General features: G+C 47.3%; 1 protein-coding gene across 5 annotated transcripts in view; it reads left to right on the plus strand.

Moving 5' to 3' along the window:
* Window positions 1-530: 530 nt before the first annotated feature.
* Window positions 531-15,477, plus strand: part of ATP1B4 (ATPase Na+/K+ transporting family member beta 4) — a 92,987-nt gene continuing 78,040 nt past the window's right edge. For 3 of the 5 annotated variants that reach the window (XR_003857592.1, XM_029607841.1, XM_029607843.1), the window contains exons 1-2: window positions 531-612; window positions 1,023-1,087. Coding sequence is in view for 3 of the 5 variants with exons in the window: in XM_029607841.1 (XP_029463701.1) it covers window positions 561-612; window positions 1,023-1,087 (117 nt within the window). In the remaining 2 variants the exon portion in view is untranslated. The other 2 variants (XM_029607842.1, XM_029607844.1) reach the window with 2 other exon arrangements.

The raw sequence follows: 15,477 nt of genomic DNA on the forward strand, positions 1-15,477 counted from the left end.
AGCACATAAGGCTGACATACATTCAGAAAGCCTGAGCACGACTATATAGCATACTTTAAACAGATATAGAGATGGCTGTTGATGCATTATTCATGAAGTTAAACTTTGAAGCGTGGGTGTATATATATAGGCAGATGTAGGAGAAATTACCACAGCATGTTTTAGACTTCCACAGAGCATTGATGTTTAAATCGACCCATGAAAGTGGCCTCTTAGGGAAATATTACACAATAGGAACTTTTAAGGCTTCCACTGAATAAAACTCTGCTCTGTTACCGTGATATGCCCTGTATAATAAGTGTGTGCTTACTTACGGCACTGCTGGGCAGAGCAGGTCTGGGATATGTGTAACATTAGCAGCTCTTTTTCTATCCACTATTTTCCAGATCCTGCTGGCTGTCTGGGAAACTGACACTGCAGAGTCGAAGCCGTGGACCTGCACTGATCCAAAGTGATAAATATAGAACCAGCTATTAAAACAATTTTGCAAGCATTCAACAAGGGGGGGGGGGAGGGGGGGGTCAGAGTGACTGACAAGCACATATTGCCCTTAAAATGTAATGTCAGATGCTACTCGAAGCGTGAATGCTACGAACTGCTTTCTTGGTCCAGGTAATTCTTCATTTCTTTGGAAGCTGCAGAGATATTGCTGCAGGCTGCCGAGGATCGTAATTAGTGCTACGGGTTTCCCCTGTTTGGGTTTTCGCCATGTGAGGGAATCGAGGTTTCTTTTGACCCTCCAGCTCATCTTTACAAGGTCAGAAAGAGAAACGCACGCAGCTACTTCTGCACCCAAGAAAAGCCAAAGGTACTTAAATGTTCAGGATCTGCCGAACATAGGGAATAGCTGCATTGTCTGACGGTACCTGTAGTTATTAGAGAGTCTGTATCGATCAGGCCAAGTTGTTCGGAACATTATCATGGCTGCTTGCGGTAGTACCGTCAGAGTTAGGGTGGGAAAGCGCATTGCCGCCGGCTCTGCTTTCCTTTGTGCTAATTGTACGATTTTTATTCTCTCGAAGCCATGGAAAGGAATTCCACCAGTGCCGTGGCCGATGACCACCACGCCAATGACCTGTACAAACCAGTAAGTGCTGGAGGGGGGGGGGGGGTGCTGGAAGGGATCCCCTTTCACTCCTGTTTGTTGGCAATTGTAAGTAATTCGTGAGGGAAGTTGCATTTGACCAGCAGCTTCCTGCTAAAACTGTCCTGGCAGATGGAACACTTTATTATTGATTTATTTATCTGATCTATAGTCTGCCTTTCAAAATTGATTAGGTCCAGGTATTTCCCTGTCCCCAGAGGGCTTACAGTCCAAGGGAGGGGGGGGGAGGGGTGCTGTTTACTAAAGGTTTTCTCCCATTCTGTGTCTCTGGGAAAATTGCTTAGTAAATAAGGTCCTAAGTTTGTACCTGCGGCAATGGAGGGTGAAGTGACTTGCCCAAGGTCACCTGTAGGAAAAAAAAAAAAAGTCATTTGGCTGAAATGGAATCGTTCTCAATGAATCAGTGATGAAGCAGCAAGTTCATTTGTAGGGTATGGTCTTATTTGTGCTTTACCCAACTGTACGCAACGGTTTGCTGAGGAAGGTACACAAGAAAAAGCAGACTTTTCCTTGGTCAGGGAAAAGTAGCTATTTGAAGAAGGTTAGTGTTGAAAGTTTGCCTCCAGTAACCACGGGATTATATTAGGGTTTGAAGCAGTGGTCAAGAGAGATACCTAGGGGACAATGTAGTAAAGTGCATTAGCACTGGCCCTTAATGAGTTAATTAGCAAATCAGTTTTGTGTGAAAGTGTTAAAGTTAGCTCAATAATGTGGATGTTTTCTCATAAACCTAACTGCACCTCCTTGAGGTGTAGTTAAGGTTTTAGCATTAATGAACCTGTGCTAACTTTTGTGCATTTTAGTATGAGTTCATTTTATATGTGCTAATGGGTAATGAGCTGTTTTGCACAGTATGTATCTCGTTACCTCACTAGCATAGGTGTTGGCATTAAAACTCACAAGCACTATTCCCTCTAAACGGCGTGCATGCACAGCCACACACGACTGATCTCACAGCTGCATGCAGCTTTTACGCCCCCACGCAGGAAGACCGGCGGGGCCATGGTGGAGACCATCCCACCACAGCCCAAAGAAAAGAAGAGGCCCCAAAACTCTGGGTGCTCCTCTTTCTTCCTGCTGCTCAGTCCCAGAAAAAAAAAAAGTCGCTAGAGCCGCACAGGCAGGAAGGAGGAAGAGCATTGGCCCATGTGCAGAAAATGAGCAGTGTCTGTGGCAGTGCCACCATGGATCCCATCTCGTGGCAGCCCAAGAGGAGGCCCAGAGGGGAGAGGGAAGCTGAGGCCCTGTAGAGAGAGAGAGAGAGAGAGAGTGTGTGTGTAAGTGTGAGAGTGAGTTGAGAGCCTTTGTGTGTGAGAGACAGCATGTGAGAGTGAGAGCCTGTGTGTGTGTGTGTGTATGTGTGTGAGGCAGCATATGAGAGAGACATGTATGAGAGATAACATGTGAAAGTGTGAGCCATATGTGTGAGTGAGACAGCATTTGTGAGAGTAAGTGTGAATGATGAAAGAGAGACAGAATGTGAAAGTTAGAACCATGTGTGTGTGTGAGAGAGACAGTATATAAGAGTGGGAGCTAGTGTGTGTGTGTGTGTGTGTGTGTGAGAGAAAGAGAGAAAGAGCATGTGAGAAAGAGAGCATACAAGAGCTTGTGTGTATGAGAGAGAGCCTATGTGTGAGACAGCATGTGAGAATGGGAGCCTGTGTGTGAGACAGCATGTGAAGTGAGAACATATGTCGAAGAGAGAGAGAGGCAGTGGGTGAGAATGAGAGCCTAAATGTGTGTTTGAGGGAGGAAGGAAAGATAATAGGTGGAGAGAGAAGAAATAGACCCTGTAAAAGGAATTGGGAAAAGACCAAGAAAGGGAACATGGGGGGAAAAAATGCCTGGGATCAACCGATTAGAAAAATAAGACCAAACAACAAAAGAAAAAAATATTTTGAATTTTTAGAACTTGGCATATGTTATCTTTGGGAATATGCATTACATATTTGTATTTTGTTCCTTCTTCAGTATTACACTGTTCAGAGTCTGGTCTCTTGGGCTTGCCATTTTATTTTTGTCTGCATGTTTCTGTTTCTAATTTGTAGTCCCTTATTCTGTATTAGGTAAGGCTCTGCCTGTGTTCTGCATGGGTAGCTGAGATGCAGTATTCTGCTGGCATGTAGTTTCTCTGTAGGGCTTTGTAGCAGTCTGGCTTGTTCTATTAACCTCAGTAGGTGGTGTATTAGTGTTCTAGGGCATGGTATCATATTTGCATTGCTGCCATGTCATAGATAGGGCTGAAGCTGTTTGGGTCATGTGATAGTGTTGTTATGGTATGGCAAGGTTCTAGGTGACTTTTTTTTTGTTTTTCTCAGGGGTTTGTGTTACTTCTTAAAGTGCCTGGCAGTGAAGGGTTTGCAGTTACTGAGATGAATGTGTGTGTGGAAGAGGAGCAGAACTGAATGAGTGCAAATGTTCTTGAGAGTCTGGGGAGTGAATGAAAGAAATGAGTGAGTGTGTGTGTGTTTGTGAGAATGAGCATATGTATATAAGAAAGAGTATGAAAGTGAATATGCAAGTGTGTTGGGAGGTGGGGTGTTTGTGTGTGTATATGAGAAAGTTTGTGTGTAGACTGCTCAAGCCTGTATTTGTCAATAGGCACTTTAGGCTTGTGCCTGGGGCAGCAAGCTGGCTGAGGATTTGCTGCCTCCTGGCTGTGCTGTATCTCACTCAGCAGAGAACACCTTCTGATTCCTGCTCCAGCCCCTCCTCTCTCAGCGCAGAGAACAGGAGGGGAGGGGTAACGCTGGAAAAGACAGAGCAAAGAAAAGCTGCTTTACTCCCTATTCCACACCCTTCCCTACTTTTCTGTGCAGGCAACTAGAGGAGAGGGGTGAGGCCAGCGCACACAGCAGGGAGCAAAGAAAAGCCACTCTGCTACCTAAGGAGCCAATGCAATACAGTATGCTCAGCCCAGCGCACTGTATAACTCGCACGCTGATGTGGGTTAAATAGGCGCTAATCCACCCCTAATGCAATAGGGGGATTAGCGCCTATTTAACCCGCGTTGGATGCGGAGTGAATGTAATAGCGCTCAGCTATTAACGCCTGCCTGGAGCAGGCGTTAATAGCTGAGCGCAGGTAAAAGAAGTACAGAAAAGCAGAAAAAAAAAACGCTTTTCTTTACTTCTTTTTTAAATTAAAAAATAATAAAAAAAAAAAAAAACTCGACAGACTTGCGGGTGCCATGCGTGCGTTGGGAAAGCGGGCACTGACTTTTCAGTGCTCGCTTTCCGCGATTTATATTGCATTGGCCCTAAAGCAGTCCCTGTCTTTCAGGGAATATGAGAAGAGGAGGTGAGCCTGGAGCAGATACAGCAAAGCAAAAAAGGCTGCCCCTTAGACCTTATGCTCTGTTTTCCCTTGTCTGGGGAGGGGGGCGATAGCATGAGCAGTGCCTAGGGGCTGCAAAATCATAAATCCATCCCTGTTGCTGCTACTAATGTTCCTTCTAAGGACTGGGTTGCTGTAAGGATAAAATGGATAATGCTTTTTGCATCAAAGAAAGTAGTGCTCACAGGGTAATGATCAACCTTTTCTGCTCATGAGCAAAAGGTTTTGTACACAGCAACCCAATCCTTAGAGGGAACATTGTTCACAAGCTAATCTAACCAGAGTTAAAAGCAGAATTAACATATAAACTAGATTGCACAAACCAACAGTGCTTTAAACACGGGTTAATGCTTGCAATCACGGTAGTACACTTTAGTAGGGATGTGCATTTGTTTTCATTTGCTAGTTTAAGCTCATTCATTTTTTATGCACATAAAATTAATTTTTTGTGTGTTAAGTAAAACTCACGCACATAAAATTTCAGTTTTATGCATGTAAAATAGCATTTATATGCATAAACTACTGAAACAAACTGAATAAAATGCTGGCAAAAAAAAAAAGCTGAAATGAATGAACAAACCAAACTGAAAATGTCCTTTGCACACCCTTATACCTGATTACATTTAGGCTGCAGGCTGCGTGTTGCTATCAGTGCAGACTGCATTTGCACACCAGGGCTGTGTTGTGCTGGTCTAAGCTGTTCTAAATTGCCCGTTGCTTTGTTTTTAGCTTCCTAGAAGTAAACACATCCTAGGGGGTTGACGTAAGTGTAACAGTGTAGTGGAAAACCCGGCTGCCGGGGCGAATTCTGTGAGCAGGGATTTCCTCCTTTAGAGGAGCGGAGGGTAAAATGCAGGGGATCTGGTGCTGATAGGCACTAGGGTAGCAGGATTATGCAGACTGCCCCACCGGTTGTTGATAGTAAACGCCAGGACACGTGAATTTCGGTGGTGCAGTATTAACATATACAAGCACGTGTGCCTTACTGCACTGGCACTCCAGAGCCAGATCAAACAGGATTGCTCCAGCGTGAAAGAGCAAACATGGCACGGGAATGAAGTACAGCTGACAGGAGGAAGCTGCCTTATTAGCTGACATACAGTAGACCTAGTAAACACCTGCAACACTACAGTAAGTACCTTTCACCCAGCAATTTTAGCCCTGCTAAACAGAGGTGAAATGTAGTGGGAGACTTAAGAAGAGCAAACAGCGTCCCTGAAAGATCCTGGATCTCTGGAATCATTGTCCTGATTTTTTTTTTGTAAATAGTCTGCGACAGGGGTCTCCTGCTCCAGTCATTGAGAGCTGCTTAGCAGTCCGGTTTTCAGGGTATCCTCCATGAAAATCGTTAATTGTATTTGCATGCACTGCCTAGGTTGTATGCAAATAGAATTTATGAATACTAAGTACTATATTGATGTGTTTAATTTATGCTGGGATGTATCTTTTCATGCTGATTGACTTACTAATATGAACTTAATGATTCATCAGAGTATATTATAAACATATACTCAATCAACAACACCCATCCTAAACTCATAATAATCCAGCCTTTTCCTAAGCCGCCTTCTCTTACAAAGGGCTTGGAGTTACAAACTAAATACAGATTTCTAATATTTTCAACCAAAAAACCCTCCCAAATGCCGAAAACTCATTATGGGCTACTTAAACCCTCCAATCACCATAAATAAATCTAACTCAGACTAGCAAAAAAACCCAGACCCATCTCAGCCAATGAGGGGCTATGAGGATTCCACTAAGGGAATGGGAGGATATGCGTAGAGAAGACCCTTGCCCCAATGGTAGGCAAAGGCGTCCAAGGCTGTTTCACTGTCTGTCCTGTACAGGGAGCATAACTGAGTCACCTTTTTGTTGCCGGGGGACACGAATAGATCCATATCTGGACTCCTCCAGAGACAGAAGATCCGATTCACTACCCCCTGGTCTAGGGACCATTCGTGGGGTCTGAAGGCATGACTTAGTCTGTCCACTATCATGTTCTCCGTTCCAGCCAGATACATGGACCTGAGTACCGCCCTGTGGGACCGGGCCCAGAACCAGATCTGGATTGCTTCCTGACAGGAGGTATGATCCAGTGCCTCCCTGCTTGATGACATACCATATTTATTTTATTTTTATTTATTTATAGGTTTTTATATACCGATAGCCGTTTGCACATCGTATCGGTTTACAGATAACTAAAACTTTTTGACAGTGTCATTATACAGAACTTTTGGCACTGCCATTACATAGAACAGTAAACTTTGCATACAAGAGATAAACATCAACAAACAGTAACTGGGTAACTATCTACAGGGAACGACGGTTCTTCAATTGGGAGCAAATGAGGGAAAATTAACAAGAGCACATAGTGACGGTAGTACATGGAAAGCATTGTAATCAACTCAGGAGGTCATAGGGGAGAAGGTAAATGAGAGAAAAAGTCAGCAGAAGCACATTGTAAAGGGTGATACAGGGAATGCATTATACACAGCTTAGGGGGTCATCAGGAGGATGATTGTATATATATATAGCTACTAGGTTGTCTGTTTGGATCAGGACAATTTTGTTGGACAGCCAATCTCTGAAAGCCCACAGAGCGTACCTGATTGCCCGAAGTTCCAGGAAATTGATTTAACCCCATGTTTCCTGAGTGGATCCAAGGCCCTGGGTGCGGAGTCCCTCTTCATAAGCTCCCCACCACAGGGTGGACACATCCGTGGTTAGGACAATTTGGATAGGGGGACTGTGGAAGGATATTTCCCCTTCCAAATTTGAGAGTGCCCGCCACCAGGACAAAGAGTCCCGGAGAGATGGGGTGATTCGGATGTGATCCTGGAGGCTCTGCATGGCTTGGTACCACTGCGACCTCAGGATCCATTGGGCTCTGCGCATGTGCAAATGTGCCCAACAGCCTCAACGTGTGCCGAGCTCAGACTTGCTGGCTCTGCTGAATCACTGCCACCATGGACATCAAAGTGACCACCCTGGAACATGGCAGGAAGGTTTTTGCCTGAGCCATGTCTAGCAAGGCTCTTATGAAGTTCAATTCAGGTGACAGGCTGAGATGGGACTTCAAGTAGTTGATGACGAACCCTGTGACTCCAACATCTGAATGGGCAAGGCATGGACCAAGTGGCTCCTGCCTGAGAAGTGCTCTTGACCAGCCAATCATCCAGATAAGGGAAAACATGCACCCCCAGTCTGCAGAAGTGCGCCCCCACCTCGGCCAGGCATTTTGTGAAGACACATGTTGTGTGGCCGATGCTAGCCCGAACAGCAACACTCTGTACTGGAAGTGCTGTTTTCCCACTACAAATCTGAGATACATCTTGAGACTTGGGAAGATCTCGATGTGAGTGTACGCATCCTTCAAATCGAGGGAGCACAGTCAGTCCCCTTTTTGTAAGAAGGGAATCAAGGGCCTAGGGAAACCATCTTGAACTTTTCTCTTTTTTAGAAACTTGTTTAAGGCCCTCAGGTCAAGGATGGGGCTACTGCATCCCTCACCTTATCTCCAAAGAGATTCTCTCCCATACACGGAAGTCAGCAAGTCTTTCCTGTACTTCCAGTCGTAGATCCAAGGCCTGCTACCATGCCATTCTGCAGGCATCAGTTCCCGCTGCAGAGACTCTTGTTGCCGTCTCAAAAATATCATAGGTTGAACGAACCTCGTGTTTTCCGCACACCAGACCCTTGTGCACCAGTGACATGCGGGTGTCCTGTTGCTGTTTAGACCGCTACTTGGCCACCCCCTGTACCTGCTTCCAGAGGTCCCATGAGTACTGGCTCATGTGGAGCTGGTAGGAGGCAATGCAGGCAACAAGCATGGCTCCCTGGAACTCTTTCCTCCCAAAGAGTATCCATCGCCCTATGATCCTTCCTCGGGGGCACCGAGGAGTGGGTCCGAGAGTGCATGGCCCTCTTCAGGACAGATTCGACTATCACCGATTGGTGAGGCAGCTGATGTTTATTGAATCCGATAGTCTTCTGGATGAGGTAAACCCCATCTGCCTTCCTGTTTACGAGAGGTACTGTGAGGGGATGTTCCCAAATCCACAGCAGCAACTCCTTAAGAATCTCATGCACTGGGACCGCCACAATCTCCTTAGGATCCTCCACAAACTGGAGGATTTCTAGCATTTTTTTTTAATTATTTTATTTTTATTGAAGTTTCAATTCAAAATACATTGAAAACAATGTTTACAGAAAAAGTAGAAATATATCTCCCTTCTTACTCATAATTTTAAGAAATATACCTATTACATATTATAAGAGTAGTGGGAGAACCAAATATCAAAGCGGATACAAAGGAAATATAAGTCCTTTTAAACATTTATCTGAAACACCGTGTCATGCAACCATTCTCATTTAACCAACACCTTTTAGATTATTTAGAAGTGCGAGTCTAAGTATGCACGTAGTTGTTCTGGCTCGGAAAAAATATATCTACCATTTTGATATACCAAAATGCACCTCAAGGAAACCTTAGATAAAATTTAGCACCCTGTGAGATCACTTCACTCTTCATTAATAGAAAATATTTTCTTTTTTCCTGCATTTTCTTAGTAATATCTGGAAATAGTCTTATTTGGTAGCCATAAAAGAGCTGGGTTTGATTTCGAAAGGATAATCTTAATAGATTATGTCTATCTAAAGATTGTATAAAAGTCACTAGCAATGTTGCGCTGGTTTCTATTTTACGCTCATAGGATTTTTCCAATATATCTGTGAGATTATCTGAGGAAATATAGTCCTGTTCTTGCTGTTTCTTTTCTTCTTTTCCAGGCAAATAAAATATTTTAGAGATCACTGGAATACTTATTTCTGGAAAGCCTAAAATATTGATGAAATAACTTTTAAGAAGATCCTTTGGTGCCATCCATTTTGTTTTAGGAAAATTAAAAAATCTTAAATTATTTCTCCTTAACTCATTCTCGAAGAAATCCATCGACTTTGTTACCAAAGTCTCAGATTTTATCAAATTACATTGTAACTCTTTCATACTCTTAATTTCTGTTTCCACCTTGTTCAAAGAGGTTTCCATCAGTTGAATCTTATTTTCCAGCCTATGTGTCTCTTCCATATTTTGTTTACCACATTAGTTAGATCATTTATGGCTTTATTCATTTTTGTAAGTGCTTTCCAAATTTCTTCGAGGGTTATTTTATCTGGCATTTCCAATGAGGTATTCACAACTACTTGTATCTTAGTCTCCTTACATCCCCTCTCCAAGAGGCCATCCTTGTCTAAGTCCAAACGCCGCGCTTCATCTTTATTCCCCCTGGAACCCGAAATCAACGGGCTCTCCAAAAACAACGGTATTATTCCGTCTCTTCTGTGGGTGTCAGCAGATCTTAAAGCAGCTTGTATCCTCGGCGTTAGTATTTGTTGTTCTGTCCCCTCTTCATCCAGAGGCCTGTATGGCAGGGATGGAACTGTTGGTGCTCTGGGACTGAATGACGCTTCTTCGGCCATAGCATCCGATGACTGCTCTCCGCCGTTGATACTAGCGGCCCCACTCTCCGGTGTCTGTTGCATGGTCCGGAAAACCTCCTAGGTCCATGTTTGTCGTAGAGAAACATTGGGAGTAGAGGTAAGGTTGTCCCGAATCCTTGCTTTTCTTTTAGTGTGTGGCATCAGGAAAATAGAATAGGCAATTCAACAAAGGTAAGGATTTCAAGATTACCGTGGAGCTCTGGGGTGTTTCCGTGCTCACGGTATGGCAGCCATCTTGGTTCTCCAGATTTCTAGCATTTTATGCCTGGAATCCTCGTCCATCAACAACTGAAAAGGGATGATCTTGGCCATTGTCCACACAAAACCTGCAGAGGTTAAGTCCTCTGATGGAGACTTTCTTCGTTCCTCTGGAGGAAATGGCTCTGAGGGAAGATCCTCCGAGTCTTCAGAGGAGGAATCTGCAGTATCATTCCCCAGGGGTCATACGGAGCCTCATCCTCACTGTAGCCTACAGGGGAAGGGGCCCTAGGTGCTCGGCCTTTACCAGAGGCATAGGCACCGGTAGCACCAGTGCTGGCCCCGGCAAAGTTGGACAGGGGGGGCTACAGGCCTCAGTGTCCCTGCCAGTCTCAGTGGAGCTTTCTCCATGGAAGAACTGGCAATGACCACCGTATTGGTTGGGGGAAGCATCGGTGCCCTGCCAGGCATTGATGGCATCCCGGGAATCAATGCCAGCTGGGTCGGTAGAGCACCGATGAGCACAATGAGCCGCTCCAACAATAGGTCCAGAATGGATAGTGCTGGCATCTGTACCATTGGTGCCACAGGCCCAATGCCCTGCAATGCTTGTTCCACTGCCAGCTTGAATCGCCACTCCAGCTCCTCCTAGAAAGTTGCCGATGCCACCACTGACTGGGAGGCAGGAGGGGTGGCCAGATCTTCCTTTGGATCCCTGAGATAGACCAGTGACTGGCACCAGGACTGATGGAGACTGTCGAGGATTTGCACTTTTCGCTGCAGGGTCGCTTTGGGGGGGATCTTGGCATGAGCTGGCGTCTCCCCGATCTCGGCACCATACATTGAAGGTGACCGGTGCTGATGTTTTCTCGGCTTCCCTCGGTGCTTGGCCTGGTCTTTCCTAGGTGCTGAGGTCAATGACAATGAACCCGACGTTCTCAACCTTAAAGAAACCAACATGGGCATGTCTCCGATGTCCCTATCTGCCAGCGGTGATAGAACCGAAGGCCCCGCCGATGTCAATGGTGTGGTGACCATCAGTGCGGCTCCAAGGTCCATCGGTAAAGATGCCGTTAATGGCTCGGACTTTCTTGACCTGAAAAGTTTCTCCATCTTATTGAGTCAAGTGCGACATCCCTTGGGGTCAACTGCGCGCACATGCAGCCCCCAGGCAAAGGACACATATCTCATGGGGGTCTGTGATGGACATGGTATTGAGCACTGGGAGCATTGATTAAAACCGGATAAGGCCATGACAAATGAAAAGAAGTAATTCGTGAGCGGTGATGGCAAGCAGTTGAAGCCAGTGAGCACTGAGGCACCGCCGCCATGGGGGAACAATAGTGAATGAAACTTCTCCCAGGACAAGCAGGATGGTAGTCCTCACATATGGGTGACATCATCAGATGGAGCCCTGTCACGGAACACTTTTGTCAAAGTTTCTAGAACTTTGACTGGCACACTGAGCATGCCCAGCATGCCACTAACCCTGTAGCCACCAGGGGTCCCCCTTCAGTCTCTTTTTTTTCTGCACAGCAGTTGCCTTGCGGTTTAGGAGCTCTGTGAGAAATTTCTCACAATTTTCCTCATGGAACTATTTGAAGTTTATCTTCCTAAAAATCCCTCAGCGAGGTCCCCCATCATGCTCCATTCCCTCCAAAGCTCGGTAAGTGCTTTTTCCAGTACTTGTGGTCGGTTCCCGGTGGCTTACTGCTTCGGTGCCCGACGGTCACCGATTGCGCACCCATCAAATTTTTGTCATAGCAACTGGTTTTAGAAAATGCCCCGAGTGTCCGAGGACCATGTCCATAATGGACCTACATGAAGCCTGTGTTTTGTGCTTAGGCCTCTCGCACGACATTCGCCGATACCCTAGTTGCGCACAAATGACCCCCAAAGGCCATCGCGCTCGCCTGGACAAAATGGAGCAGTTATTTCCTTGAAAACGCACTGCTCTATCGACGCCAGTTCAAGCACCACTGACCGTGGAGGGTCCCTCGACCTCGGAGACAATTCGCCAGGAGCATCATGGTCAGGTTGATCGTCTGTCACCGACTCCATTGAGGACATCGGCATCATCGTCCTCGGTGCTGGGGAAAGACCGGACCGAGCACCAAGAGAAACATCGACACTGGCACCGACGGGCGTCCCGACCAGTGCAAGCACCAATCCTGCAGCGGCATCGACTTCCATCAAGCCGCCTGCAAAGAGGGCCCAGGGAGAGGAGCCCCCATCCTCCTCTGGACACGGGACCCCTAGGCCCCCACAGATACCGATGCTGGGTCTCTGTGGAAGCTCCGGTGATGCCTAACCTGCCTCCTACCCCGATTGCTGTGCCACCCAGGCCAGCTTCCCGGGAGGAATTGGATCGCATGGTCCAAGAGGCAGTTCTGAAAGTTTTATGAGGTTTCCAATTGCCGCCGGCGCTGGCCCCCATACTGGCCCCGGAACTGGTTCCCTCGATGTTTGCACCACTCCTCGAGCGCCTTGATACGCTCATCGGTGCCTTATCGACTCCTCTGCCACCGGACACGCTGGCATCAAGTCATCCATCGAGGCCTCCACAGGTCCTGATTCCAGTATCAGGTTCCTCGAAGGAGAAAGGATCGATTCCCGGCCACGTCTCTCCACGGGAACCGTCAATCCCGGAGCCCATGCCAGGGCTATCGGGGCTACCAGTACCCAAGCGCACTTCATCTGCCCCGGTGCCCTCGATGCCAGCACCGATTCAGTCGATGCCACTGCCGCATCCATCGATGCCTTCCCGCCCTCTTGGCTTTGGCATACTTCCTCCTTCAGGAGTTCCATCGGGAGAAGGGGAAAGTCCCTATAATCATTGGAACGATGCATCCTCAGATGATTCTTCACGAACGTCTGAGGACTTGCTCTCAGAGCCTTCACCACCGGAAGAAAGGCGAAGATCTCCTCCAGAAGTCCTCTACTTTGCCAGTTTTGTCAAAGAGATGTCTGAGACTATACCATTTTCACTGGTTACAGAGGAAGACTCTCGCCATAAGATGCTGGAGGTCTTACAAAAGAAATAATGCTCCAAAAGAAATAATGGCAATTCCGGAGCATGAAGTTCTCTTAGACCTTATGCACCGCCTGTGGGAACATCCAGGTACGGTACCTCCAGTCAATAGAAAGACAGATGCTACCTACCTGGTACAACAAACCCCAGGTTTTCAAAAAGTCAGCTGCCCCAACACTCGGTAGTTGTGGAATCAGCTCAGAAAAAGGCTAAATGATTGCGTCCACGTTATCTGCTCCTCCCGGGAAGGAACAGAAGGCGTTGGATGTGTTGGGACGAAGAGTTTTCCAAGGGTCCATGTTGATATCGCGAATTGCAGCATATCAATTATACATGACCCAATATACCAGATATCTCTGGAAACAAGTCCAGGAAATTACGGAGACATTGCCTCAACAACAACAGGAGACTTTGTCCTCCATCCTACAAAAAGGAATGGAAGCAGGCGAACATGAAGTCAGAGCTGCCTACAATTCTTTTGAAACAGCATCCAGAGTCTCAGGAGCGGGCATAAGTGGTAGACGCTGGGCCTCAGATCTATGCCCAGAAGTGCAGGACAAACTGGCAGATCTACCCTGTACTGGAGACAACATGTTCAGGGATAAGATCCAGGACGCAGTGACCCAATTAAAGGACCATCATAAGACCCTGTGCCAGTTGTCAACTCTCTCCTCAGATGTTCCCTCCGTAACCCGCAGGGTCACGCATAGGGAACCCAAGAAACAATTCTACAAGCCACGCAGATATTACCCTCCTGCATCCTGTGCACGACCGGCTCAGGAACCTCAGAGGGCACATGTGTGCCAAGCGAGAACATCTAGACCACAGCCAGCTCCACAAGCTGGCCCTGCAGCTGGATTTTCTCTTTTCCAGAGAGCAGCAACCATATTCCAGTGGGGGGGCTGCCTTTGCCATTTTGCAACAAATTGGCATCCAATTACCACGGACCAGTGGGTATTGTCCATCGTAGTCCATGTTACCATCTAAATATTTGAAAAATACCCCCGGACTTCCCACCCAATCCATCCTGGAGCTGGGACGACCACACAGGAAAACTCGAGTCAGAGCTCTCAACCCTCTGTCAGTCAGAGCCGTGGAACCGGTTCCACCGAATCAGCAAGGAAAGGGGTTCTACTCCAGATATTTCCTAATTCCAAAAAAGACCGGCGGCCTCCGGCCTATTCTGGATCTCTGTGCCTTGAATACGTTCTTTGCAAGGAACGGTTCAGAATGGTATCCCTGGGCACCATGCTTCCACTGATAACACCAGCTGACCACACCCACGGGGGGAAGTCCCGTGACGGGCCACAGGTCAGGATCAGCTCTGGACACACAAACACAGATAGTTCTTTATTTAGACAGTTTGAGAAGCCACCAGAGGTGGCGGTAACGAGTAGAAGATGTAGCCCGGCTGGGCTAGTATTCCCCAGGGCGCTGGAACAGCGGTTTTTCCAGTAGCAGTGCTGTAGTGGAGAGAACTGAGAAAGTGAGTACAATAGAACATTCACAAAGTCCCAAGTATGGAGAAGCCCTGAGATAGGGAGAGCTGGCCCTCGAGGAGCGAGTACCAGATCCCTGGAGGTAGAGAGACTTGTTGGCAAAGTACTCACACAGCGGTTCCACGTAAGAGATGGCACTGACGCTGGAATGGGGGCAGGCCCTCGAGGAGCGAGTACCTGGTTCCAGGGAAACAGCTCTGAGGAGTAGATGACGATAGTACTCACTGATGGTGTCTGTAGCGAATTCTTCCAAGTAGAAGAGGAGATAGATGCAGGCAGCGAGTCAGGGAACATGGGCCCTCGAGGAGCGAGTACTGGTTACCTGATAGCGACCTGAAAGAAACAAAGAGGCCCCCAAGGAGCGGGTACCCCGTTAGCAGAAAGATCCAATACTAGTTGGCAGGCAGAGTAGCTGGGTACGGAGAGCGAATCCCATCCGTAAGATTCCCCGTGCTAACTCAGCGGCTAGTAATAAACAGTAGGCTTAAATATCCGGGCAGTGTGACGTCATCATAGGGGGACGCCCCTGAGGAACGCGCCAATGAGGAAATAAGAATGAGGGCTGTGCGGCGCGCGCTCTAAGGTACCTGGACAGCATGGCGGGAGGCAGCGCCCAAGCTGGTCTGGGGACGCCGGAGAGGATGGCAGCCGGATGCCACGGCAGCCAGGCATCCATCACGAGGAGGAGGCGTCGCAGACAAGGAAAGGTAGGCGAGGTGAAGCCATCGGGCAGCGACTGTCGCAACAGTACCCCCTTCAAAGGGCAGTCTCCTCTGTGGGTACCAGGTTATGGTTTCCAAGGATACGAG

This window comes from Rhinatrema bivittatum, chromosome 6 (genome assembly GCF_901001135.1).
Source record: "Rhinatrema bivittatum chromosome 6, aRhiBiv1.1, whole genome shotgun sequence".
NCBI lineage: Eukaryota > Metazoa > Chordata > Amphibia > Gymnophiona > Rhinatrematidae > Rhinatrema > Rhinatrema bivittatum.